Raw genomic sequence first — 12022 nt, forward strand, 5'->3', positions numbered from 1 at the left:
GGAGGTGGAGGTGGAGGAGAGCCGTCGGACCATCCTACCAGCCGCTGCTGTGGAGGAGGGTGAGGCATATATTCGTCTTTGTTGCTGTCAAGACATAAAGAGAAACCTGGCGTCCATAACAGTAGCGCACGCAGGCCTGTCCCCCCCCCCCATCACCCCCATCACCCCCCCAGTGCGTCCGCGAGTCCGTGCGTCAGTGGAGCAAAACACTCTCTCTCCATCCGGCGCGTTGTTTCATCTTTGGCTCGCGCCTCAGTGGGTGCACGCGCCGTTTGTGTGTTGAGGACACGTGTGTGTGTGTGTGTGTGTGTGTGTCATCACTGTGCATGCGTTAATCATATCTGTCTGTGTGTGTGTGTGTGTGTGTGTGTACTCAGACTACACCCCCCCCCCCAGTCTGTCTGGCTGTAGTGTGACGACATGACAGCCCTGCGTCAGAGGAAGGGCAGCAAGGGGAAAGAGCCCCCCCCCCCCTGGGTGGTGCAGAGTTCCAGTCCCAGCAGTCCAACTGTTGCACCGACCACCATCCGGAGAAGATCCTGCACGGTGAGTGCAAGCCCACTGAGGGGGGGGGGTCTGGTGGGTTTTATTGTTTTATTGTTTTATTATCATGCACTCTTCTAGGTTGCAGCCTGCGGCCCCCTCAACATTCTGTGCACCTGAAAGCGCCCCCCCCCAAGACACACACCTGTCATGTTAAAATGCTTCCATCATAAATGTGTTGTACTCAGATCCAGAAGTGTCTTGAAAGTTGCATTCTCTCTACTGACCAGCAGGGGGCGACTCCTCTGGTTGTATCAAAGTCTATGAGAAAATGACTCTACTTCTCTCTTGATTTATTCCCTCAGTAAACATTGTGAACACGAGTTTATGGTCTCGACCTCTAGTTTCAAGTCTTCTTCAATACATCATGATGTTCATTTAGTAAATATGCCATAAATAGACCATAAAGCAGAGTATGCTGTAGGGCGGGGCTACACAGTGATTGACTGGTTGCTGCAGCTTCCAGAGTCGCAATATGGTAACTTGCGTTCATTGATTGCGAAAAAAACAACATGTACTCCACTCCAACGTACTCCAAGATGGCGACGGCGCAGTTGTCGAACTCAAGGCTTCAAAAACGGCAGTCCACAAACCAATGTGCGACGTCCCGATGGCTGCATCCACTTGTTATATACAGTCTATGGCTTTACTATTTTGGTCAGTTTTCATAAGAACAAAGAGGTGCAACACTGGAAACGCCCTCTAGGAGGCACTGAAAATGTGCACGGTTATCCTCATCATGAACCGATGTGGTGCCCCCACCCTCTTCCATACGACGGCCGGCTTTTCACTCCGATCGCAGTGCTGCCGTGACAGAAACATTTTTGCTTTCTGAAATTGTCGGACTGTTTAGGCGTAACCCCGGCCCTGAGCCAGCTTCCACAATACCAGGACCCTGAAACAGAAGCAGCTAAATGGAATTGAGCCTTCATTCGTTTCAATCTTTTCACCTTAGCTTTTCCTACTGTGTCATCTACAAAGTGTCCTCTGTGCAAAAGCCCTGTATGGAAGTCATGAATCATGCAACTTACTGACACGCTTATGTCCCTGCAGGTGATTGGTCATGGGGGGCAATAATCTGGACGTCGGTGGGCTGGTCTGTGTCTGTCGGTCTGGGCCTGCTGTGCTGCATCTACATGGCCACGCTGCATGAGAACGACCTGTGGTTCTCCAACATTAAGGTAAAGGCTCTACACGGTCACTATCTTTAGCTCAAGTCATTTTTTCCCCCTGAACACGTTTCTGCGTAAATTCTACATATCAATGATTTAAACTTAATTTATAATCATCTTGAGTAATCAGTGCATAGTTTTTAATATAACCAATACAGTCAATTAAATCTAAATATATTTTTTTCTAAGGATAAACAAACTCAAGCATTGATGAAGAACTCTTCACTCTATTTTAGATGTTGCTAACATTATCTTTAATTTCATGCACAGCTAAAACAACTCAAACTAAAACACATCTCTGTGTTGTATGTTAAACCAATCCATAAACATGGACAATGTAGAATTTTAAGAAACGGGGGCAAAAAATAATCAACAAAATAAACGGCATCTGAATTCATATATACATATACACTGACAAAACAGTCACCATAAGTATGGGTCAAATGGTATAATGTTGGAAGCTTGAATGAAAAATAAATCAGAAATATAATTCTTTTTTAAATTCTTTATTCTTTTATACATAGATATTTATACATAAAACCACTCAATTAAAGCCCAAAGAGCAATATAGAATGGGCTTAAAATAGGAGTTTAAATATAACAGCTGTGTACAATTTCACACTTTGTGCGTAAACGTGTGCATGGAGAAAATATTCAATAAAGAAGTCTGAAACTGGAACAGGTCATTTGCTCTCTAGCAACCAGAATTCAAACTTCAACACTTTTACTTTTAGGTGCGTTGGCCAAACCACGAACATTTAAGCAAACCAAAGTTGAGTTAAGCTTTTAAGCGGTTGAAAAACTATTAGTTCTCAATTTCAAATTCTTTATTAAAAGAAATAATCATAAATAAGCCATAATCTTTTTATAGGTCACAATTGTTTCCCCTGGCGGTCTTGGGACAGAGTCAAAATCAATACTTACTTTACAGACTTGGCGCTTTCAAATGTGTAATTGTCGAGCTCTGCTGTAGATAAACATTGTGTAGCACTGAGAGTGTCGGCCTACTTAAAAGTCTCATTTCACGCCAGAAGTTTGCTCTTGAGGGACCAGACTTAGTTTGACAGCTGTGAAGCATCCAGTTCCAAGGGAAGTTTTTTTTGGGAATACCTCAAATGTATACTTCTGCTGCCTGAGATGATCGAGATTCAGCGCGTAGCTCGAGCCAATGAGGACGGAGCCGGCCTTGGATATACCTCCAAGCCCTGTGACGACTACCACGTCCTCGGTAACAAGTCTGATGTCCTTTGAGCTGTCACTTGTGGAAGCTCCAGTCTTTTTGATCGCAGTAATTGCCACTATTGGCTGTTCAATTTTCCTCCAAGTTGTCAGTGTGTCCTGCCACATGAATTTGTAATCGGTGTCGTAGAGCGAAACTGTCAAAAAGAAATATGGTAGGCATATCACATCACCAGAAGATACATTTTTAATAAAGGGCCTCTGTGTCAGCCGTGTCGATGTACGGGTGGGTGACAAATTAAAGCAACATCTCTAGTTTATTTAGAGCCCCTGTTCACCGTTACGGTCTCAAAGGGCTTGACAGCCCACAGTTTATAGAAAACAAAACTGACCTGAACCTTCATAAAAACCAGAAAGGGTCAGAAACCCTATTGGAAGTTTCTTCATTTCCTGGATCAGTTTCCCTGTTTCTTCTTTGTCAGTGACCAAGGAGCTTTTCCAGCGACTAGTTTTGCTGTTTTTAATCCGGAACCGAGCCATTAAAGGGCAGTTAACCAGTTATGGTGGTTGAGCAGTTAAGTCAGTGAAGAAACATTGACCATTTCCAGTCCAGTGTGCTGTTTTTCCCCCAGTGCAGTGATCAGACACAGCCAAAAAATGAACTTCAGCTGACATGACAGTTAAGGTGGTCTAATGGTGGATTTAAGTACAGAAAAGATCCCACGTCTTGTAAAATCCTAGATTAGTGTCATGTTGTGTTGCATTCAGGGGCCTATAATCTGCTGTAGCTTTATGCTGCTGATGTTTTTTCATGAACGTGTTGACTAGATGGAACAAGTGTTAGTTTTGGAACAGACAGTTTTAAGTAAATGGGGTCTAGTCCACAATTAGAGGAGCAAACAAACATTACATTAAGTCTAGTTAGGCAGCAGAGATCACTCTTTGAAGAAGGATGTTTTTTTGAAATAACTGAGACTCTGTAATATTTGCCCTTTGAATAGATAGATTTAAATTGCCAGACTTTTTTTTTTAAGGGGAATTTTGTGACTTTATCTTTATACCAGAAGGAGTAAATGATGTGTTGCTGTTTTATCTGTTTGTTAATGTTAAAAAATATTTATGGCGAATTATGATGTGCTGGCTTGTTACAATTCTTGTTTCTACTGATGTACCATAATGCATGTGTAGATGTCTCAGTGGTTTAGTAAGAACCGTTGACTGTTTATAAGATATGTACGTTGTCGTCGTGACGGATTTGAAGCCTCGAGTTCGGCACCTTGGATTTCGGCCGTTGCCATCTTTTTTATTTGCAACCATTGAACGGAAGTGACCATATTTGGACTGAAGAGGAGTGACGTAGAGATGCCGTATCTGGTAGTGGTAGCAGCCTGTCAATCACAAGGTAGCCCCGCCCTAAAGCATACCCTGCTTTATGGTGTATTTGACTTTAAAAGCACTACAATTTACTAAATGAACATCATGCTGTATTGAAGAGGACTTGAATCTAAAGATTGAGACCATAAACTCATGTTTACAATGTTTACTGAGGTAATAAATCAAGAGAGAAGTTGGGTCATTTTCTCAGAGACTTCTGATACAATAAGACGTCTTTTTGCAACCAGAAGAGTCGCCCCCTGCTGGCCAGTAGACAGAATGCAAGTCTTAAGGTGCTTCCACATCGGCTTCACTTTTCAGAACTTTAGATTGCCGTCTGGTTAAAAACTTACTGTCTATATGTGTCACTGACAATATGACACCAACTATTTGAGTTTGTGCCAGCCCTGGGAATGTTGAAAACACACGGACCCTTTTAATGTCTTTATGCAGCAGTTGTTAGGAAGCAGCAGAGATGGCCAGAGTGATGGAGGACTCCAGTATTTTGACACTTTTATATAAAGGTCATCTGAGGATTTGACATCCATGTGTAAGATTCATCAAGCACATCACAGATGTTGGTATTTACAGATGGAAAATGTCTCTCCACGCACATTTTTTGCTCATCTTCAGAGGAATCGAGCTCCAACACAAGTGCCGATCAGACACATCCCCTCATCCAGTGTTCTCCGTTAAAAACACGTCGTAAACACGTCATGCCCGAAACTTTGTTTTTCCATGAGCTGCAGCGGATTGATTCTGAGCCTTTTTAATGGAAGCCCTGAAACGCCAAAACAACTGCTGGTTACACAGACCTTTTTTAGAGTCTGTTCCGTGTGTTATGGCAACAGAACATCTGCCAGATATGATGTCATTTTTTTTAAATCCCTCTTTCCGAAGCTTCACCGTCACTGTGGTTCAGTCCGAGATACACAGAGCAGGCTTCTATCTATCCGGTTGACACGGCAGAGCAGATCGCCCTGTCAGAGTCCTAACTGGGGCAACATGTAAATGAAAAGTGTTCTTCTACATCTTTTTGTTTGGCCCAATTTAGCGGTGCAGTAATAGTCATTTGTTGAGGTAGATGAAGGAGTATTTCGGGGAAGGGAATGCAGGTCACATGGCGTGGCTTGGTTTATATTCATGTTGTGTGGTTAGCAGGCCTGTACTGAATTTAAGATTATATTTTGATTTTCAAATTAAGCTGTGCATCTTATCATGTTCTATGACTTCATCACCCTAAAAAAACAAAAAAAATCAACAACAAAATCCTTAATGTCATCTGTTTTCGTGTAATTTGTTAAAATATTGCAGCACGCACCTCCTCTGCTCTCTGTGTCGGAGCTGAGCTTCTCCAACGACGCACACACATAGTCACAGGTTTTTTGGTTTTTTCTTTTTTCTTTTGGACTGTTTTTGAACCTGTACCGAAAAAACCTTACCTTCACTTCACTTGTCTCTCCTCCGCTCCGCTCCGTGTTTATGTGGGAGAGGCTAAGCCCCCGCACTCTGTGAAACTCCAGAGCAGAGGGTATTAATGATCGTGTCAGATTTTAGCAGCGGCACTCGGCTCCACCGCCGCAGAATGAATGTAGGGGGAACACTGATTAGTGCAGCCTGATCTGTATCTGCAACTCTGCAGAAGTACAGGGTTTAAACAGAATAAATAAACATGCAAAAAAAGGTTTGCATGTTTGATCAAAACTAGTGACCCTAGCAGAGTTCCATCTCAGCATATTGGTTCAGATTTTGTGGAAACATTATCCTAAACAGGGGATGGACTTTCCATTTTGAGCAGGACAGAAGAGAGATTGGGGAGACAGACCCTCCTAAAAAAATCTACGACTATGAGAATTCGTCTCATCTGTCGGCAGTAACTCACAGCACCAGAAAGGTGCTTCATCTGTTTCTCATGCAAATTGGCGGCTCGTCTTGACCCACATAGAGGCATTCTTCACAGGATCATCCGTGAGCTTCTGTCGCAGAGAGACGGAGCAGCGCGTCAAAGTTAATTGAGCGAATTCTGTACGGACTCAGTTTTGTGGTCCTGTGCGTGTTTTTTGGGGGTTTTTCTTCTGTCCGGATGTTCGTGAAGGGAAGAGGCAGACAGATGCTTTCATTCATAATAAATGCAAGTCACTTTACAGGCCTGGCGAACATTTCCCTGAAATGTTCCCACATAAGTGGGCTCCTGGCTGACATCATCGCACATTGCACGCATGTGTGTGTGTGTGTGTGTGTGTGTGTGTGTGTGTGTGTGTGTGTGTGTGTGTGTGAGTGTGAGTGTGTGTGTGTGTCTAGTGTTTCCTTCTGGTAATGCTATCAGAGACTCTGTCTTAGACTACTTTCACACAGAGACGGTTAAATTTGAAAATGCTGTTTACATGTGAAAATAGTGCGGGCGAATACATATACTGCTGTAGTGTACACTTAAACTTATACTTTAATGACTTAGATCCTTCACTTCTGTGTGTGTGTGTGTGTGTGTGTGTGTGTGTGTGTGTGTGTGTGTGTGTGTGTGTGTGTGTGTGTGTGTGTGTGTATATACACATATATAATATACACATATGAACACATGGAACTAAAGCTGTTATTTTGCTATCTTCAAAGCCATCGGACGGGAACCGCGGGGTGGTGGTCGACGGGGTGTACCGCCTCCACCCACCAGTCGGCAGCAGAGCGTGCGTCGACATCCGGCGTAATCACCGGGATGCAACACACCCGGCCGGGAGAGGGAGAGCCGGCTTAAAAGACGGTCACGGACACACACCAGGGAAGAGAGATGGAGAAGGAGCTACAACCAGAGAGATCGAGAGAAGAGAGACAACGGACGAATCGAGAGAAGAGAGACTACGGACGAATCGAGAGGAGAGAGACCCGCGGAGACCCCCGCCGATAGTGTTTACGTACCCTGTAACGTGTGTGAATAAACGCCGACTACGGCTTACCTTGGACCCTGAGTTTGGTGATTTCCGTGTGCGACCGAAACATCCGCAACCCGGGTTGCCACATATGGTGGAGAAGGCGGGCAGCTCGGCGCCACTACCTCACACGGTAACGTACCCACTCAAAAAAATCCAGCATGCAGAACCCTGACGGCGCCGCCGCTCCCACGGGGGCTCAGAGACAACAAATCCTGGCGCAGGCGGCCGCGTCACAGCGGGAGACGGCGGAAAGTCTCGCGCTGCTCCGCGAAGCGGTGGTCCGACTCACGCAGCTTGCCGTCCGCGACACGCCCCCAGCCGCGCCGACAGCCGCTCCGACCAGCCGGCTCACTAAGCTCGGACCGGATGACGATGTCGAGGCGTACCTGGAGGTATTTGAGAGGACCGCCCGGAGGGAGAGCTGGCCGGCTGAACAGTGGGCCCACATCATCTCGCCCTTCCTCACCGGACCCGCACAACAGGCAAGCCAGGATTTACCACCCGAGGACGCCGACCAATATCCGGTGCTCAAGCAGGCCATAATGGCCTACTACGGGCACAACCTCGCCGCCCGCGCCCAACGATTCCACGACTGGCGGTTCGACATCCATGGAGCGGTGCGGACCCAGATCGCCCAGCATGGTCGGCTAGTGAGGAGGTGGCTGGCCACGGGTGAGGGACCCTGCCCGGTGGATCGGGTACTCATCGACAACACCGTCCGCCAGCTGCCGGCCGACGCCCGGAGGGTCCTAGCCCACCACCATCCCGAGACGGTAGACGACCTGATCCGGCAATTGGAGAACTGGCAGGTGGCCCAGCAACTCAGCGCCAGTCCCCGGACCAACCTGCGGCCGACCGAGACCCGACGAGACCGGAGGGGGCCCCTGACGGCGTCGCGGACACCACCCCGGAGCCGCCGGTCGTGTCCCGGGAGGCTCGAGACACGAGACGGTGCTACGCCTGCGGTCAGCCGGGACATCTGGCACGAGACTGTCCCGGGGACAGAGACGTGTCAATGCCATCGGCCTATGCGGTCGGAGGCACGCACCGGCCCTGTATGCTGGCCACCTGTTGGACACAGGGGGTAGCCGGGTCCCCGACTGTTCCAGCACGGGTTATGACCCAGGACACACAGGCCCTCCTGGACACGGGTAGTGCAGTGACCCTCCTTCGTCCCGAACTAGCTGGGGGAAGGGGGGAGCCTATGGAGGTGGCCTGTGTACACGGGGATACCCGGACCTACGAGTCTTGCCATGTGGTTATCCGGACCCCCTACGGGGTGTTCACGGCCCGGGCGGGGATCGTACCCCACCTACCGGTACCCCTCCTCATCGGGAGGGATTGCCCGATTTTCCACAGACTCTGGGATCCGGAGCGGGAAAATCGGGCCAGGAGAGGGCCGGCTCCCCGAGCAGGGAGGAAGGCGCGGCCGGCGTATGGTGCCACCCGGATTCCGGCGACCCAGGAGGAGGCATCGGCAGAGGACACCGGGCCGGAAGGGGACGGACCCTCGCCACCGGGGACACCAACCCACTCGGGAGGCGGCGCTTCTGGACCACCGCGGCCCGGACCCGACACCTCGGATACCCTGACGGCGCCAGACCTGAACGACCCACCCGAGGACGCCGAGAGTTCCCCTCTCACCGAGTTTTCGGACTTCCTGCCGGAGGGGGGGGTAGGAACCTCTCGACCGGGTCAGTTCGCTAGCGCCCAGCTGCAGGACGACGCCCTCAAGCACGCCTGGAGCCATGTCCTCGCACACGACGGACAGCCCCGGACTCGGTGAGTTGCCTACCACACCCACACTTTAGCACCAGGGGGCCCTACTATACCGGGTGGTGGAACGGACGGGGCGGTGACCGAACAATTAGTGATCCCTCGACCATATGTCAGCAAGGTGCTGTATATGGCCCACACGCACCTCCTGGGAGCCCACTTGGGCATGGACAAAACCCGGGATCGGGTCTTGGCGAGGTTTTACTGGCCGGGGTGAAAAGGGACGTAGAGCGCTACTGCCAAACGTGCCCGGTGTGTCAGCGGGTAGCTCCTCGCCCCTCGGCTAGGAATCCGCTCATCCCCATGCCCATCATAGAGACGCCCTTTGATAGGATAGCTCTGGACATTGTGGGACCCCTCCCCAAGACCAGCAGGGGACACCGGTACATCCTGGTGTTGGTGGACTATGCAACCCGGTACCCAGAAGCCTTACCCCTGCGCGCGGCCACGGCTAAGGCGGTAGCGAGAGAGCTTATGCTTCTGTTTAGCCGGGTGGGGATAGCACGGGAAGTACTGACGGACCAGGGGTCGTGCTTTATGTCTCGGGTCCTAAAAGAACTGCTTAGACTTCTCCAGGTCAAACAGCTCCGGACATCGGTGTATCACCCCCAGACGGACGGCCTGGTGGAACGATTTAACAAAACTCTAAAACAGATGCTGAAGAAGGCCATGGACACAGACGGGAAGAACTGGGACCAGCTGTTGCCCCATGTTCTGTTCGCGGTGCGGGAGGTACCCCAGGCCTCTACGGGCTTCTCCCCGTTCGAGCTCCTGTACGGGAGGAGGCCTCGAGGAATCCTGGACCTCGCCAAGGAGACCTGGGAGAGCCAACCGTCACCCCACCGCACCGTGGTGGAGCACGTGGAACAGGTGAGGGACCGCATGGCCCAGGTCTGGCCCATCGTCCGGGAACATCTCGGGCGTGCCCAGCAGGCCCAGGCGAGGGTTTACAATCGGGGAGCCCAGCTACGCGTCTTCCGGCCTGGGGAGATGGTGCTGGTCCTGGTCCCGACGGCGGAGTGCAAGTTCTTGGCCAAATGGCAGGGGCCGTACGAGGTGGTCGAGAGAGTGGAGAGGTAAACTACCGAGTGCGGCAACCCGGGAGGCGTAAGCCTACCCAACTCTACCATGTGAACATTTTGAAGCAGTGGAAGGAGGGGGGGGGGATCCGCCCGGTCCGGCACCCATGGGGTTGGTGGCTCGACGAGGGGTTCCGGTGGTTCCGGTAGGAGAGGACCTCAGCCCAGACCAGAAGCAAGACCTCGCTGACCTGGTCCTGCAACACCAGGACGTCTTCTCCGAGCTCCCGGGTCGGACCTCGGTGATCCAGCACGACATCCGGACGGCACCGGGAGTAAAGGTGAGAGTTCCGCCCTACAGAGTCCCGGAGGCCAGACGGGCGGCGATCCAGGAGGAGGTGGCCCGGATGCTGCAGCTGCACGTCATCGAGGAGTCCCGCAGCGCCTGGTCTAGTCCAGTCGTCCTCGTGCCCAAACCTGACGGGAGCTACAGGTTCTGTAACGACTTCCGGCGGCTGAACGAGGTCTCCGACTTCGACGCCTATCCCATGCCCAGGGTGGACGACCTGATCGAGCGACTGGGGCCTGCCCGGTATCTCACCACCCTGGACTTGACCAAGGGTTATTGGCAAGTGCCCTTGACCAAGTCCGCCAGGGAGAAGACGGCGTTCGCGACACCGGGGGGGTCTGTTCCAGTACACCGTTCTCCCCTTCGGGGTCCACGGAGCCCCAGCCACCTTCCAACGGATGATGGACCAGGTCCTGCGGCCGCACCAGGCCTACGCCGCCGCATACATAGACGACATCATCATCCACAGCGACAGCTGGGATGTCCACATCCAACAGCTGAGGGCCGTACTAGGCGAGTTACGGAAGGCGGGTCTCACCGCCAAACCGGCCAAGTGTCGCCTCGGCTTGGAGGAGACGGCCTACCTGGGCTTTCAGGTGGGTCGGGGAAACGTCAGGCCCCAGGAGAGCAAGGTGGCTGCCATCCGGGACTGGCCACGACCGACCTCCAAGAAGCAGGTAAAGTCGTTCTTAGGGCTGGTCGGGTACTACCAGCGGTTCATACCCGGCTTCGCCACCCTGGCCAGCCCTATGAACGACCTGACCCGAAAGACACTACCCGATCGGATCCAGTGGACGGAGGCGGCCGAGAAGGCCTTCGAGTCGCTTCAGGGAGCCTTGTGCTCCGAACCGGTACTCATAACCCCAGACTTTACTTCCCCCCTCATAGTGCACACCGACGCCTCGGAGGTGGGCCTGGGGGGAGTCCTGTCCCAGGTCCGAGCGGGGGAGGAGCACCCCGTCACCTACATCAGCCGGAAGCTCCTTCCCAACGAGAGGAATTACTCGACCGTCGAGAAAGAGGCCCTGGCCATTAAATGGTCACTCACTAAACTCCGGTACTATCTCCTAGGTCGGGAGTTCACCCTGGTCACCGATCACGCCCCGCTGAAATGGATGGCCGGCGCGAAGGACTCCAACGCCAGGGTGACGCGGTGGTTCCTGGCCCTCCAGGACTTTCGTTTCAAGGTGGACCACCGACCTGGCAAGGAGCACGCGAACGCTGACGCCTTGTCACGCCGGGATGCCCTGCCTGGGCTGGACTCCCGGGGACCGGAGGCCTCATCTAACGGGGAAGGGATGTGATAACCCGCTCCCCACCCGGGGGAACCGCGGGGTGGTGGTCGACGGGGTGTACCGCCTCCACCCACCAGCCGGCAGCAGAGCGTGCGTCGACATCCGGCGTAATCACCGGGATGCAACACACCCGGCCGGGAGAGGGGAGAGCCGGCTTAAAAGACGGTCACGGACACACACCAGGGAAGAGAGATGGAGAAGGAGCTACAACCAGAGAGATCGAGAGAAGAGAGACAACGGACGAATCCAGAGAAGAGAGACTACGGACGAATCGAGAGGAGAGAGACCCGCGGAGACCCCCGCCGATAGTGTTTACGTACCCTGTAACGTGTGTGAATAAACGCCGACTACGGCTTACCTTGGACCCTGAGTTTGGTGATTTCCGTGTGCG

General features: G+C 51.8%; 1 protein-coding gene across 1 annotated transcript in view; it reads left to right on the forward strand.

Annotated features, from left to right (window-relative positions):
• Positions 1–12022, forward strand: part of dpy19l3 (dpy-19 like C-mannosyltransferase 3) — a 58019-nt gene continuing 45997 nt past the window's right edge. The window contains 4 exon segments of the mRNA XM_054619077.1: positions 1–59; positions 378–471; positions 474–546; positions 1597–1724. Coding sequence (XP_054475052.1) covers positions 421–471; positions 474–546; positions 1597–1724 — 252 coding nt within the window. The 5' untranslated portion in view covers positions 1–59; positions 378–420.

This window comes from Anoplopoma fimbria, chromosome 2 (genome assembly GCF_027596085.1).
Source record: "Anoplopoma fimbria isolate UVic2021 breed Golden Eagle Sablefish chromosome 2, Afim_UVic_2022, whole genome shotgun sequence".
NCBI classification, from domain to species: domain Eukaryota; kingdom Metazoa; phylum Chordata; class Actinopteri; order Perciformes; family Anoplopomatidae; genus Anoplopoma; species Anoplopoma fimbria.